This window comes from Pogona vitticeps, chromosome 3 (genome assembly GCF_051106095.1).
Source record: "Pogona vitticeps strain Pit_001003342236 chromosome 3, PviZW2.1, whole genome shotgun sequence".
Lineage (NCBI taxonomy): Eukaryota > Metazoa > Chordata > Lepidosauria > Squamata > Agamidae > Pogona > Pogona vitticeps.
Window position 1 is genome coordinate 6,567,462 of NC_135785.1, and position 17,435 is coordinate 6,584,896.

General features: G+C 44.5%; 2 protein-coding genes across 6 annotated transcripts in view; both read left to right on the top strand.

The window, feature by feature from the left end:
- Positions 1–1,779, top strand: part of AP2M1 (adaptor related protein complex 2 subunit mu 1) — a 48,135-nt gene extending 46,356 nt beyond the window's left edge. For all 5 annotated transcript variants that reach the window (XM_020813500.3, XM_078389748.1, XM_072996301.2 and 2 more), the window contains exon 11: positions 700–1,779. In XM_020813500.3, the coding sequence (XP_020669159.1) occupies positions 700–834 (135 nt within the window). In that variant the 3' untranslated portion in view covers positions 835–1,779. The remainder of the gene's footprint in view (positions 1–699) is intronic.
- Positions 1,780–4,346: 2,567 nt separating this feature from the next.
- The window catches only part of LOC110090058 (matrix metalloproteinase-23), a 29,547-nt gene continuing 16,458 nt past the window's right edge, over positions 4,347–17,435 (top strand). The window contains exons 1-3 of the mRNA XM_020813516.3: positions 4,347–9,975; positions 11,827–11,933; positions 12,419–12,555. Coding sequence (XP_020669175.3) covers positions 9,853–9,975; positions 11,827–11,933; positions 12,419–12,555 — 367 coding nt within the window. The 5' untranslated portion in view covers positions 4,347–9,852. The remainder of the gene's footprint in view (positions 9,976–11,826; positions 11,934–12,418; positions 12,556–17,435) is intronic.

Here is a 17,435-nt window from a genome sequence, read left to right on the forward strand (position 1 = left end):
CTTTTTAGCTTTCATGCTTACATGAAGAAAATACACTGCTTCTGCAGAAGTAAGAAGGGCATTGACTTCGGAAAGCAGGGATAACTGAATGTGTAGATAGCTAAATTCATGGAAATATTTTATTTGTTTGTTTGTTTGTTTGTTTGTTTGTTTGATTTATATCCCACCCATTTTGTATATTCTACCACTCTGGGCGGCTACCAACAAATACACACACACACATTAAAATAACACAGATGCAATTGGCATAATCAATAACAAGAGCAGTGCAAAAAATATAATAAATGATAGATAACAAAGGAAAGAAGTTAAATGCTGGCAGGAGGGAAGGCCTGGGTGTACAGCCATGTTTTTAGTTGGGTCACTTAGCATAGTGACCCTAGAGCTTACACAAGTAGAAGGTTGGGATTTGCACTGAAAGCAGAATTTAAGCGTTATGTTCAGGGTGGAGGTCAACTAATGCATCTTCCTTTGGGGAAAATGATCCAAGTCCTCCTCTTGTGTAAGAGTTGAAGATGGCTAACTCAAAACAATCTAAAAGCAGCCATTGTTAAATCTGGTTTGTGTCTTTAAAAGGTGTTGGAAGGGCACCGGAATGGTAGCAGACTCAGGAGAGTGCTGCCTGGATGGCTTTTCTTTCCACCTCCGTGGCTGTGGACTGGCTCACGCTCCCTCATTCTTGTTCTTTGCTTTGTGCAGGTTCCCTTTGCGCCTTCCGGGCTGAAGGTGCGGTACCTGAAAGTCTTTGAGCCAAAGCTGAACTACAGTGACCACGATGTGATCAAATGGGTGCGTTACATCGGCAGGAGCGGGATCTATGAGACAAGATGCTAGCCCTGCACAGCCAGCTGGCGACCCCTTTCCCAGCCGCCCTTGGTCTCAAAATACAATTGAAGAGCATCATCTCTCTGGCCCCTCTTCTGTGCTTAGGCTGGAAGCTGGACTCCTGCAGCTCCTCTCTGGAAAAAAAGAAAACAACACTATTGTCTGCTTTGGTTTCAGTTACTTTTGGAGTTGCAGCTGAAGCCAGGTGCCTCTTCCTTCTGTCCCAGGGTATAAAGGGGCCAGTCTAACCATCATCCCCTTGTGGTCATTCTAGGGAACATCCACCATGTGATAATTACCCTCCTCTTCTGTTGTCACTACTTGCATCATATCCTAGTATTTTTGGAAGTTCTTGTGCATACGTACTATAGTAGCATAGGCCTGAAAGACCATAGACTGGACAAACCTTGAATTAATTCTGGCTCCCATACTCGCTATTGCTCTTGTGATTGTTGCTATGCAGCGAGAGTGGGGCTCACCGTTCCCCCTCCTCCACTGCCCTCTTTTCTCTTTGTTTTCTTGTGCATTGTCCTTATTTCGGAGCTCTGCTCCAGGAAGTTTGGGGACCAAAAAGGCGGAGGGTTGGCATCTTCTCCTTGCTGGAAGCAGGGGTTAGCACAACACTTCAGAGCCTTAGAGTGTGAGGCCCTTGGAGCACTGAGTATAGCTGATAGCAACATCTTTTTCCCCACCCCATGAAAAAGAAGGAACCTAGCAGCCACTTGAGGACAGACTGATGGTATGTTCTCTAGAATTGGCCAGTAAATCATTCCTGCCTTTTGTCCTCTTCCTCCTTTCTTTTGCTCCACCAGCTCACCGTTTCTTCTCCCGAAAGCTTTTGGTTCAGTAGAAATGTTGCTGCAACCTGCAGTCCTTTGCTTCTGATAGCGTGGTCTCCCATTTTGTACACTTGTGATTTGTCCAGTTCTAAACCCAATAAAGTATGTAGAACCAGCTGGATTGTGAGTGGTGCTTTTAATGGAAGTGTCCCACACTGGAGGTCTCTCAGTATCCCAGAAAGAGAGAAGGGAACACAAATCAAGGTGCCCTGGTGTAAACGGTCAGGCAATGTTCCTCAGCCTTATACACTGCAGCCATAACTTTTGCAATTGTATAGTTGAAGATCTAGTAGTAATGGCACCCAGATTCACCGCTACTCTTTGCCATAAGAACCTTATAAACACTTGTCACTTGTACAGCTGTCCAGCCACCAAGGCCATTGGTGAGAAGTCCAGGAGTCACTGGCATGACTTCTATGGAAGGTTTGCATGGCACACACGTTGCTGGAAAGTATTTCAGGTTCACTTTCCTTTCACACATTGAGTAGTGCAGGGACACTGGCCCTCGCCCTTACTTGATAAGACTGGGGGTTGGTTAACAACCTGCCCCTGACAAATCTGTGCATTGTGTGAACTGAGTAGCTGGGTTTGGGAGAAGACCGGTGAAGATTTTCAACCATTTTCTCATGACACTTGAAGGAACTTCCTGAGAGAGAATGTGCAGTCTTCAGATAAATGACTTGGGCCTATAAGCCCAATGCAATTTGATTTCTAGGATAGCTCTCTTAAGAGCAAGCTGGAAGGGTAACACAGTGGGTCATGGTACAGTTCAAGAGGCTGAAGCTCAAAGGCTGAATTCCTAATGAAAAAAGCGCTCCGCTGTACTCCCTTAGCCACGTCTCTCACTTTGTATTAATTGATGGAAGGTGAAAGACCAAGTCACAGTTGCAATTAAAGCCTACTAGACTTTGGGGCTGCAAGCAGTGAAGCAACATGAGTGTCCAGGACAGTGATGGCGAACCTGTGGCATGCATGCCACAGCTGGCACGCAGAGCCCTTTCTGTGGGCACGCAAGCCATAAGTCGCCGGATCGCTACTCCCCACCCTGCAGCCTCAGGAGGCAGCTGGTGCTGGCAGTGGATCCTGAGTGGAGTCTCGAGGCATCTCCATGCCCGGGATTCCCCTTTTCGCCACCACTTCCAGTTCCACCACCGCCACTTCCGGTTCTGCTGGGTGTCGTTCCCCCCCCCCCAAGTTTGGGCACTTGGGCCCAAAAAGGTTCACCGCCACTGGTCTAGGAGATGTTTGAAAACAGCTATCCTACATTAAGTCATTGATAACGATGCCCCTAGAAAGCACTTTGCATAAGTCCCCACAATTAAAAGGTCTGATTACACCTTGAATGCTGTTGTATCATTTTCTAGTCTCACAGGGAGTTGTTTTTCTGTAAGGGTTGGGGAGTGATTTTGTGTAGCCCAAAGCTAAAGGCTGTGTGGAACTATCTCATTAAGATCCTAAACACTGAGCATTATAAGCATCTCTAGGGAAGAGGGTGTCACACACACACCCAGCCCCCCTGTTTGTTCTTCCACATAACCCAGGTTCACTTTCGGGTATGACATTTATTTTTCAACCCTTTCCTGCTGCCACCAGAGGATTTCTCCTCACTCTATCAAATATGACTCTTAAACACAGTTCTTCAATATAACAATGTTTATTTAAGTGTTCATCAGTAAATCATGTAAAGTGAACCATGGATGGTCTTTTATTCAATAAATTGTGCTTTGGTAACATTCATATTTGCTTAGGTAGAATCATTTTAAACAGGGTATTTATTCATTTCTTATCTTATTCCCTATCTTATTACTCTTCTCTAACACAAGGCTGGTCCTAACTGCCTAAACTCCTTAACTCTAACTCTCATCCCTAACTCAAACTCTAACTGAAATCCTCTCTAACTCTCTTTAACTGTCATCCATTCTTATATATCTTTAGTTCCGCCTTTTCTGTACAACCATTGGCTCCTGAATCAGGGTTCCATTGTGATGGACAGGAGTGGTTCCTGACCTGTCCGTCACAGAGGGCTATTCTAGTTTTTTCTATTCTGGGAAGCCTGCCAGGATTTGGAAGGTAACCTTCTCTGGGCATCCTTGCTCACGTGAACCAAAGACTTTATCTACTCAAGAGCAAAAGAAGAAATATAGAAAAGTGGTGTAGTTTGCTATATAAGTCCTAAATGTTGGGCTTAGTTGGGCATGTTATAGGAATAAGCATCTTGGAGACCTTGATGCAGTAGGCCAGTGGTCCCCAACCTTGGGCCTCCAGATGTTCTTGGACTTCAACTCCCAGAAGCCTCCACCACCACCTCGGATGGCCAGGATTTCTGGGAGTTGAAGTCCAAGAACATCTGGAGGCCCAAGGTTGGGGACCGTTGCAGTAGGCAAACTGGATAGGTCAGCTGCATTGTCTTGTTACTTCTCAGGATAATTTTGGTTGACATGTGATCCATCACACTAAACATAGCCCACTGGCCATCATCTGCTGTGTCCGCTTAATTTTGCAACCTGGCTTTACTTGTGAAAGCAGGACAGTTATCAAATGCATGAGAGACCCATTATATACCATATTTTTCACTCTATAAGACGCACTTTTCCAACCCAAAAGTGGGGGGGGGAATATCTGCGTCTTATGGAGCAAATACTGTAAAACAGCGCTCCCCAGGGCCCAATGGGGGGATGATAGGGGGAGCCTTGGAAGGGTCCGAGAGTGCCTTCCAGGACCCTTTGGAGGCTCCCACCAACACCACCCTGTGGGGCCAGTGGGGGCGAAATCGTGACCTTCCAGGACCCTTCTGAGACTTGGAAAGGCACTCTTGGACCCTTCTGAGGCTCCCCCCCCAGAATATTTTTTTCCTGGAGAGGTGTGTCTTATGGAGCGAAAAATATGGTACTTATACTTTACTAGTAACATGTATAGCAGTACTGCAGTACCTGGTGGTGTAATGGATAGAATGATGGGACTCTGGGTTCGAATCCGTGCTTGGCAATGGAAATTCACTGTGGATGGGGGAATGCAACTATTCCTTTAGCTGCGCCATTTCCCTTGAAAACCCGATCACTGCATACTCTTGTTTGCAGTACCACTTATAGGGTCACTATAAGTAGATTCTACCTTGATGGCACATAACAGAGAATACAGTACATGATTTCCCTGCAACTAATTGCCAGTCGTCTTAGCTGAGAAGATGGCTTTTTAAAACGGGCTTCAGGCCACTCTTAATACAACCCATGAAGAAAGCCTCAAATGAAACAGACAAAGCATAACTGGATTTATTTTTGGAACAAAACAAACATATTCACCAGCATCTTCAAACATGTTGTCTTGGATTTTTAATGTATGCTCTCCAGATTTTTAAAATTTGAGATTTCCTCTTTGGCAGGCTTGGACCTCTTAAGAATGGAAAAAAGGATTTTGAAGTTTAGAATCTTAACATGCCCCATTTTTCCTTGATATAATAATGCCTTTATCTCTATGCTCATATTTAGAGCTATTCGGTCACAGATAAAATTAGTTGCATTTGATTCCCATTTGAAATTAGAAGACGTGAGTGGCATAGTTTCCACTGATATCATTGGAAACTAAGGCTGCAGTCCTACGCTTAGTTGGAGTAAATCCTATTGAACTCAGTGGCTCATAGTCAATATTTTAAATATTTTCAGCCTACCTTTCTCCTTAAAGAGGACGCAAGGTACAGTGGGGTCTTGACTTAAGAACGGCTTGAGTTAAGAACATTTTGACTTAAGAACCACTTAGGAAAATATTGACTTGACTTACATACTTAGGTTTGAGTTAAGAACTGAAAAAAACCACGTGGGAGGTAGGGAAAGTGCAAAATTTGAACTTTCAGTTAACTGTTGGCCAGTGAAAAGGGTGCCTGTCTGCTTCCTCACTCCTCCCAGCATTTAGAGAGTGGATTGGGAGACAGTCTTCGCCTGGTACTGGACTGCCTGGACTGTCTTTTCCCTGCCTTCCCTGAACCTTTCTCGACCTAAGGAAAAAAGAAACAAAATATCCCCCTCTAGTGGTCGAAGGCGGAATAGCAGCTTCCCATTAGTTTCTATGGACGGAAAAGAGCAGATATGGATTAAATGGTTTTCAATGCATTCCTATGGGAAATGCAGATTTGACCTGAGAACTTTTTGACTTGAGAACCGCCTTCCAATACGGATTAAGTTCTCAAGTCAAGACCCCACTGTAGTTTACAAATACACAAAAGGATCAAACAAATGGCGCACTAAAAATAGTAAGCAAAATCAACAGCAAAAACACATACAGAGCAGTAAGGCACAACAGACCATTTGAAAACCCATCAGATGGACAGTCACTTAGGTAAAGCCTGCCTGAAGAGACAGGTCTCCATCTGTTTGCAGAAGGACAGAAAAGATGGGGTCAGGCTGGCCTGTGGTAGGGTGTTCCAAGCAGAGTTGTTCCCCAGTTGCCATGATGGCTGATAATGGCCTTTATTTTGACTAAATGGATCCCTAAATCGCTGTAGAAATAGCTAACTGGTCCCACAGTAAATTACTTGGGTGATGCTTCACTTGGTAGGCAAAACACCATGAAAGTAAAGTAAAATTCCTGGTGAATTAATTTGATTAGAAACTGACCAATTCTAGTCAACAAACTGAGTTGACCCAAAGAACTTAATGGTTTTAGCTTCCGAATAGAAACCTTCAGTAACAATAAAAGGTTGTCCAGTATGATTGATGGAATCGTTTGTATTCTGAAGATGGCAGGATGTGTTTTCCTATCGAAAGCTTGATTCTTTTATTGTTATTAAAGGCTTTTACTTGGAAGCTAAACCCATTAAGTTCGTTGGGTCAACTTACTGCGTTGACTGGTGTTGGTCAGTTTTTAGCATGCTCCAAGAAAGTAGAAAGGATTATAATCTGGTTCGGTACTAATTTACTACATCCACACTTGAGGGCTCAAGGAGATTTTCTCGCTCCATTGTTTGTGTTTTCTTAGCAGGTGTTTACATTTATCTTATTTATAGCTATCTTTCTCCAAATATGGGGGCTCAAGGTGGCTCACAGTGTTAAAAACGTAGAGCTGAAACCAGAATAAATTATACTTTAACAACAATTGGGCTATGATAGGAATTAAAACCATTTAAACATTTAAAAACTCAATGAAAAATATGGTGGTCAGGGACTCAGTTATGATTGTTAAAGCCTGCCTGAAGATGTGGGTCTTCAACAGCAGAAGGTTAATCTGACCTCCCAAGGGAAAGCATCCTATAATCTGGGAGCAGCCACAGAGAAGGCCCTGCCCTGTCCCCCCATCAATCATGCCTGCACTGGCAATGTTTACACTGTTTAGGAAAGAGATTCTTAGAGAATGTTATTTTACATTGGCTTCCCCCCCCCCACCCCCAAATTTGGCAGGAGAGCTGGCTGATTGTTTCACAGCTGTTCAAATCTCATTTTAAAAACAACGTACCTGTTCATGGTTGCATTTTCTACAGTCCCTCTTAATTATTTTAACACGCTGCCTGTCCAAAATCACAAACCTTGATGCACTCTGCTGAATTTGCAGCTGTTCGCAGTAAGTTTTCAGCCAGCGTTACAGAAGGGGGTCAAAAGTGTGTGTTTGTGAGAGGGAGCTTGAAGGGGGAGAGGGGAACGGGTTGACCTTATTCCACCCAAACATTAACTTCCTCCTGTATAATTTATCCAGGCAGGTACCAACTAGATGAATGTAGAGGGAGAAAAAAGCTGGTTTAGTCTGCCAGAGTAGCACAAATATGAGCTGCTTGCAATGTTGATTCTGGTCTGGGCACCTTTTTCTTTTTAATGGTCGCAAAGAGTAGGAAATGGGGAGGCCTTGACTGAGCAAGAGGGATTCTCCAGAAAAGATGCCCCTGTCAGAAGCTTCTAGCTGGGCACTCAGAGATGCTGGCCGTACAGTTCGGGAATGAGTCACCCTCCAAATGTCGTTGGGCTGCAGCTTCAGCCCCCCCCGACCAGCATAAGCGGAAGTGGGGACTGTTGAGAGCGACAAGCCAACATCTGGAGGCCCCCAGGGTCCTCCTCCTCGAGCTACAAAGACCCCAAGCATGGACCTGTTGGAGGTATGGAAAGAAAAAGTGTAAAGGTTAATGATGCAAAAAAATAAAAATAAATAGAGAGTAGGAAATGGCCTACTGCATCCTTTGTCTCTCTCTAGCTCAGGCCAATCATTCACTTTCCCAGCATACAACTGGAACTTTCTCCCAGCCCTCCCTGGAATGAACTCCAGACCATCCGCATGGAAATTGTGTCCTCTCTCAACCAGCAAATGGGTCTTTGGACAGAGAGCACCCTCGTCTGACTTGACCTCAACAACTGGGCTTACTTTCTGTATCTCGGTTCTGCTTCCCCTTCCCAGTTTATTTTCTTTGGTGTGCTCGGTCCTCCTGCCACCAGCTCTTCCCCAGATAATCCCCTTGTTTTAAAACCAGAAGTGTGCCTGCAACAGTGACCCTTTCTGTCTCTTACCGTGGTCATGTAGAAGAACACAAACCCTTTATTAGACCACTAAAAAATCCGTTTATGCAAGCTTTTGTGGCTTAAAAATTGGCTTCTTCAGGCATGAGAGAAGAAAGATTATAAACGAATGTCCCAAAACGTCATGGTAAAAGTTGCCAGGCATCCTGCCCTGGAGTTTAAAGCTGGTTACAGGCAGGCTGTGGGGATGATGGTTTAACGTTTCACCCTGCTACAGTGGGGTCTTGACTTAAGAACGGCTCGAGTTAAGAACATTTTGACTTAAAAACCCCTCTCATAGGAAAATATTGACTTGACTTAAGTACTTAGATTTGAGTTAAGAACTGAAAAAAACCCACGTGGGAGGCAGGGAAAGTGAAAAATGTGAACTTTCAGTTAACTGTTGGCCAGTGAAAAGGGTGCCTGTCTGCTTCCTCACTCCTCCCAGCGTTTAGAGAGTGGATTGGGAGACAGTCTTCGGACTGCCTGGTCCTGGACTGCCTGGACTGTCTTTTCCCTGCCTTCCCTGAACCTTTCTTGACCTAAGAAAAAAAGAAACAAAATATCCCCCTCTAGTGGTCGAAGGCGGAATAGCAGCTTCCCATTAGTTTCTATGGACGGAAAAGAGCAGATACGGATCAAATGGTTTTTAATGCATTCCTATGGGAAATGCAGATTTGACTTGAGAACCACCTTCCAATACGGATTAAGTTCTCAAGTCAAGACCCCACTGTACCATGAGCTTGGAAGCTTCTGCCCAGTACTCAAGACAAAGGCAGCACTTTCAGGGATGATGATTATGTGCCTTATTCAGAATATTGTTACCAGCAATGCTGAGGTTCTGGCTGTATGAGAAAGAAGCAGCGGCAGGACAGGATACAGGGGTACCTCTGGGTGGGCAGTGGTAGGCCATGGGCCCAGATACCCACTGGAGCTGGTGGGGGGCAGGCAGTAGAACTGCCAGGCTAAGAAAGAATTTTGTTGTTGTTTAGTCGTGTCCGACTCTTCGTGACTCCATGGACCAGAGCACGCCGGGCCCTCCTGTCTTCCACTGCCTCCCGGAGTTGGGTCAGATTCATGTCGGTAGTTTCGGTGACCCTGTCCAACCATCTCGTCCTCGGTCGTCCCCTTCTCCTCTTGCCTTCACACTTTCCCAACATCAAGGTTTTTTCCAGGGACTCTTCTCATGAGATGGCCAAAGTATTGCAGCCTCAGCTTCAAAATCTGTCCTTCCAGTGAGCACTCAGGGTTGATTTCCTTCAGAATGGATAGGTTTGTTCTCCTTGCAGTCCAGGGGACTCTCAAGAAAGAATAAGCAGAAGCAAAAAAAAAAAAAAGTACATCGGGTCCTTGCAAAGCAGAAGCTTTCTGTTTCTTCATTCCCAAAATCTGATGTTTAAAAGCATCCACTGCAGCTATCATGGGCCCGGAGAGAGACCTGTCCTATGCAGTCCTCAGTCACGGATTTCAGAAGCTCACCCTGCAGAATCCGTGTGAATCCTCTGGATGGCAGGGAGAAGACGGGGGTCTTCTCTTGCATCTGGAAGTTTGACGAAGGAGAGAGGTCTACTTTTAGTTCCTGTATGTTTTGAACAGATGGATCCAATTTCTCAAGGCTGAGGGACGGCTCTGTTGCACAGCTCCTTTGCAAAACGGCGGCATGTCGGACGGAGCAGCGCCAGTGGCTTCTTCCTAAGTCCAGCACACACACCCCCCCCGTCATGAGGCCAAGCCCCCTTCTGGAGGCCAAGATGTCCAGGTGGTACAGAGGTCCAGCTGCTGTTCTTCTGTCGGTCTGGACCTTGCTTGCAATCCTGTGGATTCTGCAAACTTCGGACCTGGAGGTGAGTGGAGATTTCATTCCTCAAGGAGGGGATTTGGGCAGCGGCTTTTATACCTGGGAGCCGGCAGGTGGGTGTGCAATTGAGAGAAGTTAGACAGGCTTTTGGAATGACTCCCCCCCCAAAAAAATTACTGTAATAAACAATTTTAAGAGCAAGAAACTCTCTTTTTTTAAATGCAAACAGGATGTCCATCACACCAAAAGGATGAGTTATCTTCAACGTTCCTAAAGCAGGAGGTAAAAATGGGACTGATCAAAAGGGAAAAAAAGCATTTTCACCCTGCCTCCAATAGCTTTTCATAAAGGGTCCTTTTCCTCAACAATAGTACTGTATGATTGATTTATTTTTTATTTTTTACCTCATACAAGTAGGACCAAGTGCATTTATTTGTTTGCTTGTTTGTTTGCTTAAACTATTTATATGCATGATAACAAGAATCCATGGCAGTTTACCATATTGAAAGGAAACACTGTTAAAGGCTAAAACTGTAAGATACTACAACAGTAAAAAAGAATTAAAGAAATATAATATTAAAACTCATGGGGAAAAACAGCAGTAAAAACACATTAAAAACCACCTACACATAAACAACAGAACAATCCCATTAAAAAACCCTTAGATAGCTAAGGGAAAACTTATCTGAGATAGCATTTCTGCTTGCAGAAAGAGAGCCAAGAGGGGGCCAGCCTGGCCTCCAGTGGCAGGGAGTTCCAAAGTGTGGGAGCAGCGACAAAGAAGGCCCTCTCCTGTGTCCCCACCAAACACGTCTGTGAGGATGATGGGGCTGAGAAGAGGGCTTCTCTGGATGATTTTAAAACCTGGGCAGGCTCATAAACAGAAATATAGTCTTTGTTTGAGATATTCTATTTTGTTTATTTGACTTCTATACCGCCGATCTGGATGCCAAGGCAGGCCTGGGCTGTTTTTAAATGTTAAACAAACAAGACCTCAGAGAACAATTCAAAGCAATAAACATCAAAGTATTAATGATGATGTACAAAGCCCTAAACGGTTTGGGACCTCGATACCTGGCAGATTGCCTTCTTCCACCTAGGTTTTTCCGAATCACCCAACAAAGCCTGCAGGGATGGCTGAGGGGACTAACGCCGAGAGAGGCACGGAAAGAAAGAACAAGAAACCGGGCCTTCTCGGCAGTGGCCCCTCGGCTATGGAACACCCTCCCAACGGAAATCCGGCTGGCACCCTCGCTGGGCGTTTTTAAAAGCCATTTTAAAACTTGGCTCTTTAGGCAGGCCTTCCCTCCAGTCAATTAACTTATCTTCTGTTTCTGTCTCTTAACTATCCCATCTTGATAATGCATATATGTATATAGACACTTGTTATTAGGTTTTATTATGTATGTTATTTTATTCTGTTTTATTACTCATGTAAGCCGCCCCGAGTAGACTTTGTCTAGAGGGGCGGGGTATAAGTTCAATAAAAGTACCTAATAGTTATAAAAATCAAGATTAAACACAAACACACCAACAAAATGTATGTAATAATAATTAAAATGGTATAAAAGCAAAGTGGCAGAACTGATAATATAAATGTTAAGACCACCACTTTCTTAGGATGTTATGAGGTCCAGGAAGGCTAAAGCCATTTAGGGCTTTATAGGTGAAAAACAGCACTTCGAATTGTGCCCAGAAACAGACTGGCCAGCAGTGAAGCTGCTGTGATGGGTGTGTGTGTCATATACTTTATTATCTAACCTCCTCCCTTGAATGGTAACTATGGCTCTAACCCTCTGAAGGAAGGGTATGGTGGGCTAGAAGGGTGGGAACCCCTCTGCCCAGACAGGAGGTCTTGATGTCTCTCATTGTAGATATCTGCTGTGCTTCCTTTTAGAGAGAAGAACAAACCTTTTCTCCCATAGTACCAAGCCTGACCAGGAGGAGGCGCTATGCAATCAACCCACTTGGCTACAAATGGGACCATGTGAATCTAACTTACAGGTGAGTGTTTGAATGTCCTGTGTTAATATAGGCTTGCCAGGGGTGCAGATAAGGCTAGACCTTGTGCACCAAGCAGAGGGACCCACAATCCCACTAAATAATGGGACAATGCTGAACAACCCTGGTATCTTTCCCTAGGTCCATGTGGTGATGCTATACCCTTGGAGAATGGCACAGTTGGCCAATGCAACCTACCTTTTTATTTCAACAGTTGCCCAGGCATATTAAAACAACAACCATGGGATTTCCTTAGAGATTTGGCATCACAGTAGCTTTGCAAACTAATCCCATCCTTACCTTCCAAATGAATCAAAAAAACCAAGCACGCTAATTGCAAGATACAATTGCAGAAGAAAATGATGTGCTAACAGATGCTTTCACCTCTGGGGGGGTGAAATTAAAAACTAAAAGCAGCAACATGCACAGTCTGGAAAGCAAAGTAGCTTTTCACTTCATGTGCTCTCCATACCTCTGTTTGGTTGCAGGATTGTGCAGTTTCCCAGCACCCTCAACAAGGGGGACACCGAGCGAGCCATTGCCAGCGCCTTCCGCATGTGGAGTGATGTTTCGCCACTCAGTTTCCGGCGCTTGCCCGCCACTCAGCGAGCGGACATCACCATCGGTAGGAGATTCCTGGAACACAATGCAAGCTGTCATATTTGGAATGGGAGAAAGAGAAATAGAGAAAGGAACAACAGTTTCTCCTTCTTTGTGTTTGATGTTCAAATTCAGAATGCTTTAATTTGTTATCTGGTTGCTATCAACAACAATGTATGAGTGGCCGGTATTATTCTCTATATATGGGACTGATGTGGACTTAGACAGAAAGTACGTTGCTTATTTCCCCCCAACACAGACACATGGGCTTCCTCAAGATGTATTGTAGGCCAACTCTGGACTTCTTGTGGGTTGGGTTAGGCCCATGGGCCATTCCCCGGTTTAGATTGAATCAAGCCTGAACTATCTCTGGAGGGGGAAATGTTGAAATTGAGGTTCTCCTACTTTGGGCACATCATGAGAAGGCAGGATTCTCTAGAAAAGACAATAATGTCAGTAAAGGTGGAAGTCAACAGGAAAAGAGGAAGACCCAATATGAGATGGACCGACTCCCTAAAAGAAGCCACAGGATTGATTTTGCAAAGAGCAGAACAGGGCTGTTGAGGATGGGACGTTTCATAGATCGGTCATTCATGGGGTTGCCATGAGTTGGAGGTGACTTAGCAGCACATAACAACAAAGATTAAAACCTAGATGAGATGTGAATTGGGTTTCTATCTCTGTCTCTTAGGAGGATGGTATGCCAGCCCGAAAAGTGATCTGTGGCTATCTGGAAGCTATTAACTGGCCTTAACCAGCTCTGTAGCCTAGGGGCTTCTGTGTCGGCCCAGATGTGAGGTGGCATTCTCTTATCCTAACAAGGCCATCCTTAATGGGCTCGAGCGACAGGAAGCCAGATTTAGGCTGAATATCAGGAAAAACTTCTTAACTGTTAGAACAGCACGACAATGGAACCCATGACCTTGGGAGATGGTGAGCGCTCTAATGCTGGAAGCCTTCAAGAAAAAGTTGGCAGATACAGTACCCTTTGATTTCTATTCTTGCGTTGAGCTGGGGGTTGGACTGGATAGCCTTAGAGGCCCCTTCCAACTCCATTATTCGATGTTTCTATGATTATTCTATGATTCTATCTTTACCATGAGACTATTATTTGGCTGTCCGTTGGTTTAAAGGTGAAAATGGGAAACAGTCCTGTCCTATGACCAGAAGATAATTTTTTAAAAAAGCTTTCTCAATGTCACGTTTGCAGTCCATTTTTTCTGATGCCAAGGCAGCTTGGAAAATGTGAAGCCGTTTGAAGAACTAGGTTCCAGAGAGTTTGCTCTCTTCTATGAGCCCTGTTTGTAGACATGGAGGTCATAAATGCCACCACTGAGACACATATATTTTTGATGATGAAGATGCCAACAGTGGACACACACCCTTGAGATGGTTGGGGTCAGGGCTCTCTGGCTGTTCTGAGGAGATGCAGAGTCTAACTGAAGGTTGATGGGCTGCAGGTCTCGAGAATTCCTCAAAAATTCCTTTGTTGCCTCTTCCAGATGAACTTGAACATCTGGCACAACCCCAGGGACACAAGAGGGGTGTTCACTGGCAGATTTATCACATCTGGGTGAGTTGGAAAGGGTTCAAAGTCATGGCGTGGAGATAAAAAAGGAAGTGGAGGGAATGGAAGACATCTGGAAAGAGGCAAGAAGGCTGGGATACATTTAGCTGGTGCATACCGGGAGAGAAGAGGCTAGGCTAACTCGGTAGTTGCGATTCTCATTAAAACAGAAAGGGTGTGTGATCAAAAGAGCTCAGAAGGGTCTCCTATATCCAAAGGGGGGGATTCACCATTGGAAAGATATGTACAGTTGGGTGTCCACAGAGGAACAAAACGGAACACTTATTCTTCCCCCGGAACCCTAAAATTCCTTATTATTTTAACCCACATAGAGAGATATGATGTCATTTGTATTGGTACGCACTATGCACACAAATTATGTCAACATACCCTGTTTCCCCAAAAATAAGACCTAACCTGAAAATAAGCCCTAGTAGGATTTTTCAGGATGCTCGTAATATAAGCCCTACCCCAAAAATAACCCCGTCCTCCACCCTTGTGCAGCATCCAGAAGATGACAGGACTGCATTTGAATACATGTAGACGGTTGAGCATGAAAAAAAAATCTCCTGAAAATAAGCCCTACTTCATATTTTGGAGCAAAAATTTATATGAGACCCTGTCATATTGTGGGGGAAATACTGTATTCTTCTGCAGCTGAGCCCCTTGTCCTCTGGAAAATTTCCTGGAGAAGCCTTAATGATCTCGAATTATCCTGAAACGGGCTCAATAGCATAGGGAGTTGGCTATCTCCCTACGAAGCCAGAGGTCAGGCGTTCCAGAGGGGACTGGGGGACGCGCGCATGCATGCACGCATGCACACACACACACACAGAGGAGAGAGAGAGAGAGAGAGTATGGAACGGTAAACCACTTCTGAGTCATTTATACCTAGAAAACCCTGGGAAGGGTTGCCTTAAATCAGAACTGACACCATATCATTTAAGAAATGATCCTGAAGCTCCAAAATCTGGCCAGGATGATTTGGGAATGTCTCTTCTCTAACCCCATCTCACCAAATTCTACAACACCCAACCTGAGGAAGAATCTGGCAACCCTCGAGCCTCATCTGTGTTGAAACTTTAGAGGCCTAAGGAAGAATATGACTCTTGTTCTGGGTTAATTATAAGATGATATACTGACCAGGTGAAACTGTCCCTTCTGCTCTGTACAGAAGTCATTCATTTGTAGTAGCTCTTAGGAGCTGACCAGTCACTTCTGACTTACGGGGATTCGATGAGTGAGTAAGCTCCCAAATGGCCTCTCTTTAACAGCCCCTGCTCAGCTCATGCGAACCTAAAGGTACTCATTCTTATTTATACAGAGATCAGTTAGTCGCAATTAGAGTAGACCCAGCTGATTCAGTGGAATTTACGGAGGAGTTGACTCACAAAACCCCGTTTGATTCTGAGGGACTTCTGTAATTCAGGGGGTCAGTCGAAAAGCAGATTCAAAGAATTGGGGTGCAGTCTGTGCAGGACGGGGTTACCATCGCCCTGAAAACACAGACGTGCGGATTGTGTGTGTGTGTGTGTGGGGGGTGCTTCTGGATTTGTCTCTGAGCTTGGATGCCCAGGTTTGAGCAGTGGGGCAGGATTGCCTTTGCACCATTAAAACTAGTGCACCAGCTGTTGCCCACTCCTGGAGAGGTCTCATCTGGCCACAGTGATGCATGCCTTAGTTACATCCCAGCTGGATTACCATAATGTTCTCTATGTGGGGCTAGCTATGGAAAGTGTCCAGAAATTTCAGTGGGTCTGAAACGTAGCAGCCAGGTTGCTAGCTGGGGCTGCTTACAGGGACGACACAACCCCTCCGTTATAGCAGTTCCACTGGCTGCCGATCTATTTGTGGGCACAATTCAAAGGGATAGTTCAATCTAATTTATATAGCTCTAAATGACTTGGGCCCAAGCTATCTCAAGGACCATGCCCTCTTTGAGGAACCTGCTCGAGTGTTAAAATCATCAGGGGAGGCCTTCTTCTCGATCCCACCACCCTCACAGGAGCATATAACAGGGAGATAGGAGAGGGCCTTCTCTGTGGCTGCTCCCAGAGACTCTGGAACTCCCTCCCACTGGAACCAGCCTGGCCCCATCTCTGCTGTCCTTCTGCACACAAGTGAAGATCTTTCTGTTCAGGCAAGCTTTCCTTCAGTGACAGGCTACTTGAGCGGGTTTTTAACAGACTGTTGTACCTTACTGCTTTGAATGTCTTGGTGTTTTTAATTTTTTTTTTTTACTATGTTACTTGTGTGATCCTTTTTGTATTTGTATAATCACCGTTAGCTTTGAATGCTGTCTTTTAATGACATAAGCTGCCTTGGGTCCTCTTTAAGGAGAAATAAATATATAAGTATTCCAGGGTGATTTACAGTACTAAGCCACAGGATTTGGACCGTGGAATATTGTAAAATATAAAGATTGTATGCTTTTTTTTTTAAAAAAAAGGAATTTGGGAATCCTAAAGAGGCAGTTTTTATTTGAAATTTGGTGGCATGATGTCTTCACAAAATTTAAAATATAAAGATTGTATGCTTTTTTTTTAAAGGAATGTGGGAATCCCAAAGAGGCAGTTTTTATTTGAAATTTGGTGGCATGATGATGTCATCGCAAAATCTAAAACTAAGGAATTCCAATGACATTTCAGAGCCTTTATGTTAGCTTTAGGCATCGAGAGATGAAACAACAATAGGAAGTGCTAGACTAGTGACTAGGTATGTCCGTCAGTAGTATAGTAGAAAATCTGGAAGTACGGATGTTTATCACGAGATTCCCCATAGCCACTGTGCCCTATAAGGCAAGTGTAAAGGCCACTGCATATCAACAACTGAGCAGCAGGTCTTCATGGCTCTCAATGGCTCATTGAAGACCAAACCAACATCAAATATTTTGTACTTCAACAGGAAGGGATTGAAAACAATATACTGTATTGTTTTAAGGAAAATAAATTTCTCACCTTGTGTCTGTGTGGACTGCAGGCTTGGTGGTGGCAACAGATGATGTTCTACACAGAACATCCTGCAACTTTGATCCTGTGAGCCCTACTCCGCTACACCATTGGTGTTGCTAAAAGCTAGGGAGGTCATGACCAAATAGGGCTGCTGGCCCTCCCTTATGGTATGGTCCTGATTGAGATGATGAATATGTATCAGGGCAATGCTGCTTTAGGCTGCAGGTATGGAAATCACGGGACTGCATCTTCTCCCATGGAGGAGGCAGAGTGTTCCTGCACATGGAACATGGACTTGTTAACACTGCAGGTTTTCTAAACTGTTCCACTAAGGCATTTGTTACCAACTTTAGGTCCCCAGATGTTCTTGGATTGCAACTCCCAGAA